The 18958-nt window shown below is 44.1% G+C and overlaps 1 protein-coding gene across 2 annotated transcripts in view; it reads right to left on the bottom strand.

Annotated features, from left to right (window-relative positions):
• Nucleotides 1-18958, bottom strand: part of LOC308323120 (IQ motif and SEC7 domain-containing protein 1-like) — a 192027-nt gene that overhangs the window by 115028 nt on the left and 58041 nt on the right. For both annotated transcript variants that reach the window (XM_080774745.1, XM_080774746.1), the window contains exon 3: nt 3205-3330. In XM_080774745.1, the coding sequence (XP_080630871.1) occupies nt 3205-3330 (126 nt within the window). The remainder of the gene's footprint in view (nt 1-3204; nt 3331-18958) is intronic.

Below are 18958 nucleotides of genomic sequence, written 5' to 3'. Positions count from 1 at the left end.
CGCTATGAGCTTGTAGGTCTGCTATTTAAAAAAAATTGAACAGCGACTGACATAGTTAAGACATTTTTTTAATCTGATCTCAGGTCAGAATGGAAAACTGTCAGGATGTATAGAATACATTTTTAGAATCTGATCTCAGGTCAGAATGGAAACTGTCAGGATGTATAGAAAACATTTTTAGAATCTGATCTCAGGTCAGAATGGAAACTGTCAGGATGTATAGAAGACATTTTTAGAATCTGATCTCAGGTCAGAATGGGCTAATGAACTTGGAGGCAGAGCAGACACGTATAGTGAGGGATGATGAGGGCTGCATGGTGTACCGACGACAGAGCACTCTCTCCCAACCGCTAGATAGATCTGATACAGTGACACCTTGTTCTACTACTGTATGTAATGCACTGTAATGCACACTGCTACTGTACGCCACCTTGATATACTGTATATCACATCTCAGGTACTGTGTGTGTAAATATGTTTTTCCGTGTATAAAAAACAAACAGAGAGAAAGAAAGAAAAAAAAAAATAGTTGTGAAGTTTTGTAGCAAAGGTTTGCCACATCTAACATGGGAATTAAAACACATGGGAAAGCCTTTTCTTGTACCATTTGTGGAAAGCTTTAAACATAAAATGTCCCTCTCCTGTTCTGTCATAAGGGAAACTACTCTCTCACACTCTCAAGTTTTCCATCGTGACACATACTGTATCTTATTCTTAGGGGGAAATATTTACATATTCACGTAGTGTAATCTGACACGAGAGAAAAAATGAGTTGGAGAACCCAGTGGCGTTTCCAGGAATTACATTTTGGGCAGGCAAGATGTGTAAATTGTCGTCTCCCCCCACGCACAATCGTAGCACTAAAGGTTTGCAAAGATATATACATGCTAGACACCAGGATATAAAGAGATATACCTGCCAGACACCAGGATATAAAGAGATATACCTGCCAGACACCAGGATATAAAGAGATATACCTGCCAGACAGTAGGATACAGAGATACACCTGCTAGACAGTAGGATACAGAGATATACCTGCCAGACACCAGGATACAGAGATATACCTGCCAGACACCAGGATACAGAGATATACCTGCCAGACACCAGGATACAGAGATATACCTGCCAGACACTAGGATACAAAGAGATATACCTGCCAGACAGTAGGATACAGAGATATACCTGCCAGACAGTAGGATACAGAGATATACCTGCCAGACACCAGGATACAAAGAGATATACCTGCCAGACACCAGGATACAGAGATATACCTGCCAGACACCAGGATACAAAGAGATATACCTGCCAGACAGTAGGATACAGAGATATACCTGCCAGACACCAGGATACAGAGATATACCTTCCAGACACCAGGATACAGAGATATACCTGCCAGACAGTAGGATACAAAGAGATATACCTGCCAGACAGTAGGATACAAAGAGATATAACTGCCAGACACCAGGATACAGAGATAAACCTGCCAGACACCAGGATACAGAGATATACCTCGCGCTCTACCGCAACGGCCAATCAGCTGTCCGTGTTCACCTGTATGTGACGTTAATGTGTGTGTTAATGTGACTATGAGCACCAGTATGACTATGAGTACCAGTAGGGGCGCTGTTGTGCCAGAAACAGAGAGAGAGAGAGATAGTGCTGCACTGTTGCCTGCTAATATGAGAGAGAGAGAGAGAGAGGAGAGAGGAGTTGCACCACTCAGTTCACACAGGTGTGATTTTTCTCATTGTATGGATACTGGCCAACAGGCAGAAATGGATTTGGACCGGCAGACGGACGGACGCCTGTCCTCGCCTTATTGTCGCTACGCCTCTGGGAGAACCACTGTGTTACGCAATGCTTTTTTTTTAACAAGCCTTGAGAACTTCTAACCGGTGCATTTCTACATCGCGCCCTTATTATCCAAAAGGACGTACAATGTGCAGCATGACATTCACGGTAGAGGAAACCCGATCCTCATTATAGGATCGGGTGTGTCGCTCATGAAGAAACGCATCAACACCGACCGACCGACCCAGTGGGAGCCGGGGGGGATCAAACCGGGCCACCTTTCTCCGTTTCCCCAGCGCCACAAAGCGGGGCCACTCTTCCCACCAGCTGCCGCCCATGTGGGGGGAGAGAACGACGCAGGAGCGCGTCGAACGCCATCGCGCACACACGCCACGCGACCGTCTCACAGCTTCTCACCTTCACAGATTATTACGAGAAGAGCGACGATACCCTTCAAGCGTTACCGTACGTATACCGTCTTTTTCATGACGATGCTGTAAATGTGAAAGTTTGGCTGCGAGGGAAGTGATTTGATCCCAGGAGCCTAGAGTTCTGTTCTGCCAGATAGCTTCTGTTCTCTCCTCTCCTCTCCTGTGTGTCAGCACGGCTGGGAGGGCGAGCAGCGCGGGGGTTCATTCTCTATCTAGTGGATTTAGAGGATGAGGGGAGGGGAGGAGGGGAGGGGAGGGGAGGGAGTGGATCTTCTACAGAAGCAAAAAAAAAGGAAATGTCTGAGACAAAAACAAAGGAAGAGTACTCATCCCCCGCATGGAGGGCGGACTGACCCAGAAGCGAGGCTTCTTCTTCTTCTTCTTCCACAGCCAATCTCTCCCGTTTTTTTTATAATAATGAAGACTTTATAGAACAATTTTGGAACTTTTTTCCCCCGCCTGGTTTATAGAATAGAGAGTTATTGTGAAAACGTCGTGCTGAGGAGGGCCTGGAGGGGGCGACGATGACGATGAGCAGGGGGTGAATACCTGAGCACCGTGACCGACCCAAAACAAAGAAAAATCTTAACTAGGTACAGACTCAGTGAGCACAGTCTCGCGATGGAGAAAGGCCGTCATAGGCAGACCTGTATCCCGAGAGAAGACAGACTATGCACCCACTGCACACTAAATGAAGTGGAAACTGAGCTACACTTCCTAACCATCTGTCCATTGTACCAAGACATCAGAGACACATACTTCCCACAGATTACAACCACACACGGAGATTTTGAAAACATGACTAATGACAAAAAAAATTGTTTTGATTGTATTGCTGTATTGTTCTTTCTGCTTTGGCAATGCAAATGTATGTTTTCTCATGCCAATAAAGCCCTTTGAATTGAATTGGGTGAATTCAAGAAGGATAAACTCGAAAAAACGAAGGAAAAAAAAAACAGGAAAAAAAAAACGTCATTTTTACCTGAAGGAGGCGGACTTCCATTTGCGGCAGGGGTAGCGTCTCCTGCACGCTGGGGCTCCGCTGAGGCCCAGACCGCCGCCGCCGCCGTCGTCAGAATCGTCCACCAGGGGCAGCGATCCGTGGCGTCTGTCAACGACATTAACAACACAGCCCTTAGTTTATAATCACTTAAACCCCAGCCTGATCCGTTCCGTATGGCGGAGGAAGCTTTGGCAGAATGATAGCAGATGCTGCGAGCTTATCGATGGGATATTGTTGTGATATAATTCATGTAATGCCCATTACTGTATATGATCATGTGATCATGGGTCTGCTCTGCCGGTTCAGTATACTGTCGGTTATATCAGGAGTTTACGGAAGGTTGGATAAAGTGAAGTAATCAACAAACTATACTATAAACACTGATCAAACATTTGGCCAAATAATACGAGAAGCAAAACATTTGAAATGTAACCGATCTACAAGCTCACAATGCCTTGTAGATGTGCTATTTTCACACTATTTATCTGTGGAACCCAGTCAAACTAAACATAAAGTCTCAGTCACTACATTCCAGGCAGGGACGTGCAGAGAGTGGGCAGGGGTTAAAATCCCGTAAGAGAGCACTATTGGACAAAAATAGCAGATCTAAAAGCTCACAACGCGTCGCACTGCGATGCGTTGTGAGCTTGTAGATCAGCTATTTTCGGGGCGCAACCTATAGCACTCTTTAGCTAGTGGAGATGCGGTGCAACGACATGAATGCTGAACGCTGCCTTCCACTTCATTTTATACGCTCTCAAGAGTTAAATCATTGTTAAACATCTGCATTACTTCATTTACAAGTATATACACAATTAGAGAATGTAGAAGAATTGTTATTTTGATCAATATATATATATCCGGTCTAGCTCCACCCTACATCGCCGATCTAATTCCCCCCTGTATCCTAACCCGCTCCCTGAGACTTTCTCAACCCTCAAATGTGCAGGCTGAAGTCCAAAGGAGACCAGGATTTCTGCTCCCTATAGCCCCAACACTCTGGAACACACTGCCCTTACACGTCAAAGCGCGCTGAATCAGTGTCCTCTTTTAAATCACTTTTAAAAACCCACTTTCATAGATTAGCCTTCACTGCCAAATCTAACATTTATATATTTTCCTGCTTTTGTTTTCTATTGAAATGTCTTTGCTGTATAAATAGGTGCTATATAAATAAAGTTTTATTATATGCCAGAAGCATGGAATATAATACGACAACAAATTATTATTATTTTGGATCCGAAAGGCTAAATGTCATCAGACGGTGGTCCGAGCGTGGCCGAAATGTCACTCCCTGCTGAACACACCACAGACCGTCCACCAACAGTCCAGCACAGTGAAAGAGAACACATCCTCTCCCCTGCTGTCAGAATACCACCCCTGAACACACCACACACCGTCCACCAACAGTCCAGCGCAGTGAAAGAGAACACATCCTCTCCCCTGCTGTCAGAATACCACCCCTGAACACCGACAAATCAGGGAAAAGGAAAACGCTCTCCCCCCCACCGCGCACCTTCGCCCTCTTCTCACACTGTTAAGCTCCAGAGAATTGCACCTTTCTAAACTAAATGTGTTGTATATTTTTTGGAACATAGCCTACTGTGAAGAAGTTGTTCACACAAAGTTCACTGTAACTTTGCTACTACAGTAAAACATGCACGTATAATGTTTCATACTCTTTTTCGCACTCTATATTCTACCTCTTTGTTTGCTGTGTTTTGTATTATTTATTTGCTGCTGCATTGTCTGAAGGAAGCCAAACCAAAATAAGTCTTACTCTTATGTACCCGTACACAAGATAACAATGGTAACAACAACCCATTTAGACCTGAGGTCAATTCTGAAAAACCTAGGTTTCTACATCAGTGGTTCTCAAACATTTCCATGTCAAGGACCCCCGAAATTGGCCACCGACCGCCATCTGAAAATATGTTGTTCGACCAGGAACCCCCCAGAAGCAAAGATTTGAGTTAAAAACGTAGGATATATATTCAAAGAGCTTCACTACAATTTCATGACTTTTCAAAAATAGCATGTCTACAAGCTCGTGTAGATCTGCTATTTTTCAATAGCTAAAGTATTGACTAAGAAAGGAAAGCTCGTATAGTCACACAACGTGTCGCGCTGCGATGCATGATTTTTTTAAATTAATTTCATGAAGATTAAATAAAATAAAAAATCTAATACATTCTATAGTAGAAATTGTTCAAAGCAATTATCGTATCATTCCCTTTTGAACATTTTGAATGTGTGCATTGGGGATAGGATGCACACACAGCAGCACAGCAGTACGCCAGCTGGAGGCAGCAGCAGTCTAAGGATTTGACATATTTATTTATTCATTTATGTATTTATTTATCCATCCAATGCGACGGGGATTAGAAAGCACTTAACTCCACCGGGGATCAACTCCTCGAATACACGTCACCACTGTGCTGTAGTGCCAGCTGTGGGATCACGTTAACCCATTCTGACCTGAGATCAGATTCATACGAGGTTTCCACTGGACACACACTGGTCTGATTAACCCATTCTGACCTGAGATCAGATTCATACGAGGTTTCCACTGGACAACACACTGGTCTGATTAACCCATTCTGACCTGAGATCAGATTAAGAAAATGTCAATCATGTCGATTTTTCAAAAATAGCAGACCTACAAGCTCGTAGATCTGCTATTTTTTCAATAGCTAAAGCATAACATGATGCCAACACCAAAATGGTTTCCCGTTCAGAATGGGTTAATACACGTCACCTCTGTGCTGTAGCGCCAGCTGCGGGATCACGTTAATCAGCTGTGGGATCACGTTATTCTGAAGAGGCTCGTTCAACGTCCAGGAAGAAAGAACTGGAACCCGTTACGATTATTACACAATTCCCCTAATTGCAATTATCTGAGATATATAGTCACGACGTTCTTTTTTTTTGCTGCACAATCGTCGTCATCATCGTTTTCCATGTTGGAAGATTTTCGGAGAAATTCCATAATCTGCAAAGCTGACAGTGATGAGTCACGCAAGTGGCGCACGGTCACATTGCAGATACTGTGACTAGGATAAATATTATGATGATGTTTTTGGCAGCAAATTTAGATTTTAGTTTTAGTCATAGTCTCTTCAATAATTTTCATTTAGTTTCAGTCACATTGTAGTTACCTGGAAATGTTTTAGTGTTAAAGTCTAGCTTTAGTCGACTAATTAGCATAATATTTTAGTTAAAATGTATTTTGGGTGGGCCTTGATGCCGTCGTAATGACTGTTTTTACACTTTCGGAAAATAGCCCGATCTACAAGCTCACAACGCGTCGCAGTGCGATGCATTGTGAGCTTGTAGATCGGCTATTTTCAGCATGCAACCAAGTGTAAAAAGACTTATACTGGATCTCTTGTCCACTAGTCCCTTCCTAAAAAGTCTTGACGAAATTGTCAGCATATTTAGTCTTAGTTTTAGTCATCATACAGCTTAGTTTCCATTTAGTTTTCGTCAGTGTCTTAGTTTTAGTCGACGGAATAAACACCGTTTTGTACTTTGTACTAAAAGTACAAAAGTACTTTATTTGTAAGTATTTTAACCTTGTGGCCAGCCTATACCTTCACAGTATCCGAGTACTTTCACCACTGATGACATCATCAACATCATAACAGCATGTCACGACGTGTGAGCTTACATGCTTGTGCTGCACGCAACTAACAATAAATCAGGCTAAAGAAGGAAAGCACGGATGAAACTACTATGCTGTAATACTGTGCTACAAAGCCGCTCATTGTGCATCTTATAATAGCAGTATGAGGGCGAGGTCGCGTGCACGCATCCGCCTGGGTGACAGCAGACTGCTGGGCGAAGTGTACACGCATCCGCCTGGGTGACAGCAGACTGCTGGGCGAAGTGTACACGCATCCGCCTGGGTGACAGCAGACTGCTGGGCGAAGTGTACACGCGTCCGCCTGGGTGACAGCAGACTGCTGGGCGAAGTGTACACGCATCCGCCTGGGTGACAGCAGACTGCTGGGCGAAGTGTACACGCATCCGCCTGGGTGACAGCAGACTGCTGGGCGAGCGCTGGCGCCTTGGCATGGGGGGTAAGATGTCAATTTCCGGGCCTGTTAAGAACTTTACAGTTTTAGCCGGCTGCCGAGCGCGGCTGCACTAGTAACTTTGGGGCAGGCCTGTCTACAGTTTAAAGAGGCAGTCAAAAGGGAGACATCGAAGAAGAAGGATGGATGGGGAAGGATCAACATATGGAATCTCAGAACAGGTCAGCTCCGTATATGGAGATGCACAGGAAATGCACGATTCCATAGTTAACACAATTTGTGCCCAAGACGTCCTAGGAATTATCCGTATTATCTGTAATATTTGGAATTCATCCATATTACTTTAGCTTAATCACTTAAGACCCTCTATACTTGCACTGTACTTGGTGCGTTCTTTTTTCAATCTACACCTACAGTCTCTTCGCCAACAAATAGTGATCTACAAGCTCACGTGTCGCAAATGAGAGCATGTTCTCCCCAGAATATAGGAATACTGAGGCGGGGGTGGTTCTAGTGGTTAAAAGTATAACACTAGTTATACAATGGAAACAGATATTCTCACATGACATGCTGTATTGGAAATATTACAATATTTACGTTCCGTAATGTGTCCAAATTTGACTGAGAGACTGCCATTGGATTTTTTTTTAATTTTTGTTTTTTCATGTCATATGAAAGCAGGGAATCATAGCTCCAAATTGACATATTGGTTGTTCAGTTTGACCCAACAGTTTCAGAGATATGGCTTATAGAGTAATGCCTTGCAGAAAACAGCGAGTTGAGAAAACAGGCTTGAAAGTTTCACTTCTGTGATCTCAAACATTACACCTAGCTACATTTCATATTTTCATGTCAATGTGAAGAGTCTGCCTGTAATATTAACTCATTTTGGGGAAAAAACAACAGTTTTTCTCCTCTGGAATTTGCTCGATGGCAGGCTCTCAGTCAAATCTGGTCACATGATGTGATAAATGTAAGGTGCTGTAAGGTAACAACATAATTCAGGGCAGCCGTGGATGAAAACATTATTTAGCGGTTTGGTTTGCCCTCCAAACCACTGAATTAGATTGATGTTTATTTGCTTAATCCATTTAGACCCGACGTCGAAATTAAAAAAGAAAAGGTCTTCTAAATCATGAAACTAAAACTAAACTTTTCTGAAAAACCTCATGTTTCTTATTTCAGTGGTTCTCAATATTTCATGTCAAGGAACCCCTAAAATCATATAATTGTCCCCCAACCCCCATCTGAAAGTATGTTGTTCCAGGCAGGGACACCCCCCCCAGAAGTGTTCCAGGGACCCCCCAGAAGCGTTCCAGGGACCCCCCAGAAGCATTCCAGGGACCCCCCCAGAAGCGTTCCAGGGACCCCCCCAGAAGCGTTCCAGGGACCCCCCCAGAAGTGTTCCAGGGACCCCCCCCAGAAGCGTTCGCTCGGAAAGAATATATATTCAAACATTTGCGCCACATTTTCACGATAAAAAAATAAACAGCAGATCTACAAGCTTGTATAGCGCAGCACCGAGTGCCCTGCTACAAGCTTGTAGATCTGCTATTTTTCAACAGCTATAAAGTTAAAAAAGAACCTAAAGGGTTTTCCCGCCCAGAATGGCTTAATTAGTTCCTTCGGTGCGCCGCTTGCTAATAAAAAGAGGGTCCTCCCCCATGCAGTGCATTATGGGCCGTCGTGGTGAGCTGTGCCAGCCACTTTGTAGCGACAAAGTCCCCCAGAATGAATAATGCATGGTATTTATGAATGTCATCTGGCCCTAAATGTCACTGTGCATCACAGGAGGCTGATCGACCGGGAGATTCTCCACAGACCAAATTAACCCATGTTGGGGCCGCGGGAACCCCTTTTGGAGTTTTAAAGCATTGTGTTATACTTTAGCTATTGAAAAAATAGCAGATCTACAAGCTCATAGTGCTTCACACTGCCCGTCTTTCTCTCCAGAAAACAAAACTAAATCAAATTTAAAACTAAGCTATGATGATATTATAAACTAAGCCTAAATATGTCATAAACAAAGACAAACTACCGGTACTCTCTACTCCATCTCTCTATCCCCCCAAAGAAAGTCCTTAGAAAAAGAGATCCAGTAGAACTAAAATACAATTCATTCTATGTTTGGTTGCGCTCTGGAAATAGCAGATATGTTGTAGATCTGCTATGTTCAGCATGCTATGTTCAGCGTGTAAAATCTGAAGACAGAAAGAAAGACTGAAAAAAGAAAAAAGGCACTATAACGCTATTATACTTAGCATATCTATAAGCTTGTAGATCGGCTATTTTATTTTGTATTACTTTGATTAGATTGGTCAATTTAAAAAAAAGTGAAACATATGAATGTCTTGAAAAGGTTTTAACTACACAGATCTTCTCTCATGGTGGTCCATGGCATACAATCTATTCCAACTGGTTTGACAGATACAAGTAATAAGTATAGGGAACATTTTGAGGATCCATGCCATGCAGCTCCGGGTCCAACAGACCTCACAGACCTCACGGACAGGACAGGTTGCGGTTCTTCATATTTTTGTGTGACCCAGAAGCACTGCTACTAATCTGTGCAGCCATGGGTTTAACCCATTTAGACCTGAGCTCCATTCTACTAATGCCTTCTAAATCCTGACAGTTTTCTTGAAAAAACCCATGTTTCTGTCTGTCAGTGGTTCTCAAACATTTTCATGTCAAGGACCCCCAAGATTATCTGTATTTGACCCCCCCCATTTAAAAAAATGTTTTTCCAGGTACCCCCAGAAGCAAAGATTTGAGTTAAAAACGTTGGCTCTGAAAGAATATATATTCAAAGATTTGAGTTAAAAACGTTGGCTCTGAAAGAACATATATTCAAAGAGTTGTGCCACATTTTCACGAATTTTCAAAAATAGCAGACCTACAAGCTCGTAGCGCGCCACTCGCGCTACGAGCTTGTAGGTCTGCTATTTTTTGCTATGAGCTTGTAGATCTGCTATTTTTCAATAGCTAAAGTAAAACATAATGCTTTTAAAACACCAAAAGGGGTTCCCGCACAGAATGGGTTAAGTTGTGTCTATTAAGCCCCAGGTTATCAGCGGAGTGCCGGCTTCTCTGCTTGCATAACCGCCATCTGTAGACCACCACGTCACGACCTGTTCAGAAGCAACGGCAAAGAGCTTTCAAGGACGCTTGCAGTCCTCCTGGGTGGGCGCATGCCCCCAAAGCTAGCCATGGAAACATGTGTGTGTGTAGGCCTATATGGTAAATCGCTGGTTGAAAACCCCTGTCATGAATCGATTAGAATAAATTCAAACTGGTGACAATTTAAATTGCCATGCAAACAGCAGAGGACACACACACACACACACACACACACAAAAAGAGTAGAAAATACAGGATCTTTGTAATATAATTGATTAAAAGTGTTCAGTCATTTGCTACTGTACTGCAAAGAAAATAAAACTAAAAGAGAAAGAAAATACTGGATTTGATCCTAAGAATTGAACTCTTTGGGTGCCAAAGACGAGACATTCTGTCTTGTTTATAGCCACGTCCTTTTCCTAATGTGATGACTCATCATAGTCGTGATGATGGCTATGGCCGTTGTTAGCCCATAAGCCAAGGAGTGTTTTCCGTGCAAAACAAATGCTTGCAATGGATTCTGAATGATGGAAAAGCCCCTAGTATATTTATGTATTTGTTTATTTATTTGTTTGTTTATTTTGTTGCCTGCATATAGGTTGTTAATGGTACCCACACTTTCAGCAGCTGTCACAAAGTTTCCCAACGGGGTTCGCTTGGAACAAATTGAGAAGTGATAGACACCTTTTCAACATTTGTGAAGAAAGCTATTGAAGCATTTATTTTGCAGATTTGTCACACATTTGTGACAGACAAACTTTCCTACATTTTAAAAATGCAGACCCGTCTGAAGTGAGTGGTTGCGAACGCAGAGAGCACTTACTATGAGACCTAGCAGATCATGTCTGTCTGTCTGTGTGTCTGTGTGTGTGTCTGTCCCGCTATACGTCCAAATATGGATTGTGTTGCATCAGCAATCACTCAGCTCCATATATGGGCACAAAAGGGGCCAGGTCCACATATACAGTAACAGTGGGACAGACACACAGACAGACATGATCTGCAGGGTCTCAGCTGCGTTCGCTTCCCGCGTTTGCGCGTCTTACTGGTACTGTACTGTACTGTACTGTACTGTACTGTACTGTACTGTACTGTACTGTACAAGCCCTCCTCCCTGGCCTGTGTGTGTTGGGCTGTGCAACAGTGACACCTGGTGGTGAACAAATGCTATATATTTCCGTGCTCGGACAAAGGGACAGACCCAGACACACACACACACACACATAGCTGTCTATAGGAGTGGTTGAACCACTCAGAAACATCAGCACAGTTTGCGGAGGAGACCCGGGTTCCAATCCAGGGTAGGATAGGAAAGGTCTATCTTTATTATTACCACATGGTTTCCAACCAGTGGTCCGGGGACCACTAGTGGTCCTTGAGGGGAATCCAGGTGGTCCCCAGCCCCCAAACGATGGAGAGTTGGTAACCAAATGGACCCGGTATATCTTTAACTCTGGACAGCGTGAAATGAAACCAAATGAACCCATTTGGTTACGGGTCCAATCGGTTTCATTTTACACTCTCAAGAGTTAAATAACTCCATTACTTTTCTTTTTTTTACAAGAATATTTACAATACGTCTACACAATAGAGAATGTAAAATAATCGTTATTTCAACATTTGCCTGTTATCTCCTAATGGTATACAAACATCAAAAGTGCTGCCTAACATGTCTAAATGTCATCAAATGGTGGTCTGTGGCTCAAAAGCCAAAAAAATAATGAGCCTTGATAAATATGAAAACGTTGAAAACCACTGACTTTGGTGTACAAATGGATAGCAGATCTGCAAGCCCTTAGCGGTCTTAATGGCGGGTGTACCAGCCCATAACGTGTCAAGACGCAACTCGTTATAAGAGCTTTCATTTAACAACACACATCTTGCACGAGGGTCCCCCCTAGAGGCAGCGGATATCCTCAGATGGGGCCCAGGGGGTCCGTGGCGATATACATATTAATGTAGCGTGTCCTTGACTTGAAGAGGTTTGAGAACCACTGATGTATAATTGTTCTTCATGAAAGCAGGTTTAATCAACTTTATATATAAATAATACACAGAAATGTTCTAAATGTGGCTTTGCTTTTATGCTCCAAACTCAGTGGTTACATAATAACAAACAAGCGTTCCACATTCAACCTCTGCCAAGGACACGGAAGGAAAACATCCAGCGCCTGAAGTTCAATTTCCATATAAACAAGTATAAATTAAATATTACCCTAACAAAACCTTTTCCAAGGTAATAAAAAAAACACATCTCATAACCGGCTAATGAGAACGGTAGATGTCCCCGCGTGCAAAACGGCCTGACACAACATCTTTCTCCACCATTAATCCGCTCTCCGAATCTAAAGCCTGGCTTTACACAGAGCCATCCATACAATGTGAAACCGAGCACTATTCGTGCCAGCAGAACGAGTGAATTCATTCATTTATTTATTTATTTTCCTCCCAGAGAAGTAAATGAAACATTGACTTCTTGGGGTTTGTTTTATAGCTATACACAAAACTTTTTTTTTTCCTTCCAATTTAGTCGTTGTGGCAGGAATCAATTCCTCTCCACAGACATTCTGTGCATCCTAAACTGACTCAACCTGCCAGTGAGAATCTGTAGAGCCTCTGTTCTATTCCCCGCGGACCCCCGTCCGTAGAGCCTCTGTTCTGCTCCCCGCGGACCCCCGTCCGTAGAGCCTCTGTTCTACTCCCCGCGGACCCCCGTCCGTAGAGCCTCTGTTCTACTCCCCGCGGACCCCCGTCCGTAGAGCCTCTGTTCTGCTCCCCGCGGGCCCCGTCCGTAGAGCCTCTGTTCTGCTCCCCGCGGACCCCCGTCCGTAGAGCCTCTGTTCTGCTCCCCGCGGACCCCCGTCCGTAGAGCCTCTGTTCTGCTCCCCGCGGACCCCCGTCCGTAGAGCCTCTGTTCTACTCCCCGCGGACCCCCGTCCGTAGAGCCTCTGTTCTACTCCCCGCGGACCCCCGTCCGTAGAGCCTCTGTTCTGCTCCCCGCGGGCCCCGTCCGTAGAGCCTCTGTTCTATTCCCCGCGGACACCCGTCCGTAGAGCCTCTGTTCTGCTCCCCGCGGGCCCCGTCCGTAGGAGGACAATGACAAATACCACCCTCTCCCCGCTCCGCTTCCCTCCCACCAACCAATCGTGATCGACCGGATGCACCACGGTGGACTCGAACCCACAACCTCTGCAGAGACGGTGGGCATGCAGGCACTTTACCACTGAACCCCCCCCCCCCAGAAGCAAAGATCTGAGTTAAAAACGTTCGCTGTGAAAGAAAATATATTCAAAGATTTCTGCCACATTTTTTAACGGGTTTTTCAAAAATAGCAGATCTACAAGCGCATAGCACTCGGTGCCGCGCTATAATGATCTTGTAGATCTGCTATTTTTCAACAGCTAAAGTATAACATAATGCTTAAAACACCAAAAGGGGTTCCCGCCCAGAATGGTGAGTGATGCAGGTCGAAAACACTGATCCATTCTTTTATCGAGAATTTAAAAAAAAACCCGATAATTTATACTTCTACTCCACAAACACCTTCAGAAGCAAACATTGCACTTTTTCTCCACTACAATTCATTTGAAAACTTGAGTTAATGACGGTGTCGATTTAGACATACAAACATACATGAACCACTTCAGCCTCCTGACATTTTAGTCTAGTTTGTATTTGTTCATGAAATTGCCAATATACTGTATTTAGTAGAGTTTTTGTTAAGTTTCCACCAGTGAAAAAGGGCATTTTTCATCATAGTTTTAGTCGACGCAATTAACAGTGGTTAAGCATTAAAGAGCCACTTCACCCCTTTCGCAACCAGATCTTATTTTTATGATGTTTAGGACCAAGGAACACTTTCCTGGGGTTTCCATGTGTGTAATAATGTGATTTTAGATGACGCCATGTTCATGACCAAAGTTTGTCGTGGGAATGTGGTCTCACTTCCTTCCTGGACTACAAGTCACACCTCCACACAGCCCCACCCCTCTCCACCAGGAGGCGCAGTGCACTCCCTCTTTCATGGGATTCCAAATGGATACTACAGTACATGTCTGTAACTCTGAGTGTGTAATGGATTGGTTCCCATTTCAACACACCCGGAGTTATGGGAGTCCTATTTAAAAAAAACACTTTCACAGGCTAATCGTAATTCGTTTTATCTAGGTTAGTAAGCCAAAACCTTAACGTTAAGGTTTTTCTCCAGCTCAGTGGCCTTGCGGTTAGACTAGTATCCGCCCTGGGACTGGGAGGTCGGGGTTCGATCCCCGGCCGGGTCATATCAAAGCCTGTGAAAAATGGGACCCAGTGCCTCCCTGCTTGGCACTCAGCATCAAGGGCTGGATTGTATGTCCTTGTGACATACTAGCATCATGTTCAGATGTACAAGTACACCCTACTTGTACATCAAGCTGCCTCACGCAACAGAAAGAGGAAATAGGCTCCTGCCCTACGGGCCTCATGATTCGGCCATGCTTAATTAAGGTTTTTCTCCAGTATGGATATACAGATGTCTCTTCAAACTACCCATGTCATTGAAACGCTTGTCACACTGTTTACAGTCGTATGGTCTTTCTCCAGAGTGGATACACTGGTGCCTTGCCAGAGTACCTAACTGAATGAAACTCTTGTGACAGTGTTTACAGAGGAAAGGTTTTTCTCCTGTGTGGACACGCTGGTGCCTTGCCAGAGTACCTAACACACTGAAACTCTTGTCACACTGTTTACAGTGGTATGGTCTTTCTCCTGTGTGTATAGGCAGGTGCTTTGTCAGAGTACCTAAGTCACTGAAACTCTTGTGACAGTGTTTACAGAGGAAAGGTTTTTCTCCTGTGTGGACACGCTGGTGTCTCTTCAGTTGGTATTTCACTCCGAAACTCTTGTCACATTGCTTACAGTGGTATGGTCTTTCTCCTGTGTGGATACGCTCGTGTGATGTCAGATTAACCATCTGACTGAAACTCTTGTCACACAGTTTACAGAGGAAAGGTTTTTCTCCTGTGTGGATACGCTGGTGCTTTGTCAGAACATCCAACACTCTGAAACTCTTGTCACATTGTTTACAGAGGAAAGGTTTTTCTCCTGTGTGGATACTCTGGTGTATCTTCAGATTACCTAACAAACTGAAACTCTTGTCACATTGCTTACAGTGGAAAGGTTTTTCTCCCGTGTGGATACGCTGGTGCTTTGTCAGAGTATCCAACACTCTGAAACTCTTGTCACATTGCTTACAGTGGTATGGTCTTTCTCCTGTGTGGACAAGCTCGTGTGATGTCAGATTAACCAGCTGACTGAAACTCTTGTCACACAGTTTACAGAGGAAAGGTTTTTCTCCTGTGTGGACACGCTGGTGCCTTGTCAGAGTCTGTAACCGCGGGAAGCTCTTGTCACATGTTTTACAGATGTGGATCTTCTTTCCTGAGTAGGTCATCCGATGTGTCTTTAATCCCCCCGGGAAAGTTACGGTCTTGGTCGGCCGTTGATGCTCAGATCTTTGTTCGTTTGCGTCGTCTTGCCTCTGGCTGGTCACAGAGCTAAGGGGGATTTCTCCATTCATTGTTTGATGTCCAGTCACAGTAGACGTCACCGTGGCTGCTCCTCGCGTTGTGATGGTGGAAGACCTGAGACGAAGGTGAAGGCGTATGACCACTAAAGAACAGAAGACAAGAGCTCTCTGCCTCTATATCTGTCTTCTACTCACTCTCTGACCTATGCTCTCCTTGCTCTCTCTGGGTGGTGCATGGGACATGTAGTCCGTCCGTCAGCTAGTCTGTCAACGTTAAAAAGTGGATTCCAAAAAGGATCTTACTCTTTATATATAGGCTGAGTCTAATGTTACACACAAGACAAACCATTGCCATGCACGCAAGCATATAGCAACCACAATTTGTGCATCCAGGTGCCACGTCAGCCTGAAGAGAAATATTCATAATCTGTGGTTTTCAAAGAGGGTTCCCAGCTAAATTAGTTTAAACACAGTTTAACCCATTTTGGGAGGCAAAACCCTTTTGGTGTTTTAAACATTACTAGCCCTTACCCGTTGAGATATTACAATATTTAACTGTAGGAAAATAGCAGATCTACAAGCTCATAGGCCAAAATGGCGCACTACGAGCTTGTAGGTCAGCTATTTTTGTTTAATCGTAAAAATGTGGCGCAAATCTTTGAATATATATTCTTTCAAAGTGAATGTTTTTAACTCGGGTCTAAATGGGTTAAACACTTTGAAAGCTTGTAGTCTGCTTCTTTTTTTAATATTGTGAGTGTGTGTGTGTGTGTGTGTGTGTGTGTGTGTGTGTGTGTGTGTGTGTGTGTGTATTAGGGCTGTCAAATGATTACAAATATAATCAGATTAATCACTGCTTCAAAACATGCCTCAGATTAATCACTGCTGGTAAACATGCCTCAGATGAATCACTGCTGGTAAACATGCCTTGTTGCAGGAATTGTTAGTATGGAGGCAGGAATTGACACGGATCAGTTCGGCCAATCCGAGATCTTGTGCGGAGACGCGGTGCTGCTTCGTTGAAACAAAGCCAAAACATTAACGTTACGGTTGTTCTCCAGCTCAGTGGCCTCGTGGTTAGACTAGTATCCGCCCTGGGACTGGGAGGTCGGGCTTCGATCCCCGGCCGGGTCATATCAAAGACTGTGAAAAATGGGAGCCAGTGCCTCCCTGCTTGGCACTCAGCATCAAGGGCTGGATTGGGGGTAAGTCCCTGGGACATACTAGCGTCATGTTCAGATGTACAAGTACACCCTACTTGTACATCACGCTGCCTCACGCTACAGAAAGAGGAGTATATAGAGTATATATGAATAGAGATGGCATCCGAGTTCTCCTTCCATCCACTTGCATTAAGTTGCTCAAAAGCGCATGAAGCGATTTCACAAAGTGCATTCTGGGATGGATTTTCCCCAAACACATGAACGCACTGCCGCTGAACGTGCACGAACGTGCTGCCGTCGTGAACGTGCACAATGATAGTCAACGGACCAGCGTGTTCATGGGTTTGGGTCCACGCTGCAATACAAAAAATCGGCCACTATGTCCATTTCGCCTCAGGGTTTCCTCTGGGTGCCGTCTCTATTCATATATACTCTAAGCTCCTGCCCTATGGTCTTCATGGTTCCGCCATAATTAATTAAGGTTTTTCTCCAGTATGGATATACCGATGTCTCTTCAAACTACCCATGTCATTGAAACTCTTGTCACACTGTTTACAGTGGTATGGTCTTTCTCCAGTGTGGATACGCTGGTGCATCTTCAGATTACCTGAATGACTGAAACTCTTGTCACAGTGATAACAGCAGTAAGGTTTTTCTCCAGTATGGATACGCTGGTGCCTTGTCAGATTAGCTAACAAACTGAAACTCTTGTCACATTGTTTACAGTGGTATGGTCTTTCTCCTGTGTGGGTACGCTGGTGCTTTGTCAGAGTATCCAACAAACTGAAACTCTTGTCACATTGTTTACAGAGGAAAGGTTTTTCTCCTGTATGGACACGCTGGTGGACCTTCAGACTATCTGACCGACTGAAACTCTTGTCACATTGCTTACAGTGGTATGGTCTTTCTCCTGTGTGGATACGCTGGTGTAACTTCAGACCACCTAACACTCTGAAACTCTTTTCACATTGTTTACAGAGGAAAGGTTTTTCTCCTGTGTGGATACGCTGGTGCACCTTCAGATTAGCTAACGCACTGAAACTCTTGTCACATTGCTTACAGTGGTATGGTCTTTCTCCTGTGTGGATACGCTCGTGTGATTTCAGATTAACTAAATGACTGAAACTCTTGTCACAGTGATAACAGCAGTAAGGTTTTTCTCCAGTATGGATACGCTGGTGTAACTTCAGAGTACATAACAGACTGAAACTCTTGTCACACTGTTTACAGTGGTATGGTCTTTCTCCTGTGTGGACACGCTGGTGTCTCTTCAGTTTAGATTTCACTTCGAAACTCTTGTCACATTGCTTACAGAGGAAAGGCTTTTCTCCTGTATGGATACGCTGGTGTAACTTCAGACTATCTAACCGTCGGAAGCTCTTGTCACATGTTTTACAGATGTGGATCTTCTTTCCTGAGTAGGTCAAAGTCTTGGTCGGCCGTTGGTGAGATCTTTGTTCGTTTGCGTTGTCTTGCCTCTGGCTGGTCACAGAGCTAAGGGGGATTTCTCCATTCATTGTTTGATGTCCAGTCACAGTAGACGTCACCGTGGCTGCTCCTCGCGTTGTGATGGTGGAAGACCTGAGACGAAGGTGAAGGCGTATGACCACTAAAGAACAGAAGACAAGAGCTCTCTGCCTCTATATATGTCTTCTACTCACTCTCTGACCTATGATCTGCTTGCTCTCTCTGGGTGGTGCATGGGACATGTAGTCCGTCCGTCAGCTAGTCTGTCAACGTTAAAAAGTGGATTCCAAAAAGGATCTTACTCTTTATATAAAGGCAGAGTCTAATGTTACACACAAGACAAACCATTGCCATGCACGCAAGCATATAGCAACCACAATTTGTGCAGGTGCCACGTCAGACTGAAGAGAAATATTCACCAGTAAGACGCGCAAACGCGG

This window comes from Protomyctophum bolini (assembly GCF_963924005.1).
Source record: "Protomyctophum bolini genome assembly, chromosome: 2".
Lineage (NCBI taxonomy): Eukaryota > Metazoa > Chordata > Actinopteri > Myctophiformes > Myctophidae > Protomyctophum > Protomyctophum bolini.
Note: the sequence above shows the minus strand (reverse complement) of the source record. Positions and strands in the feature narration are given on the sequence as shown.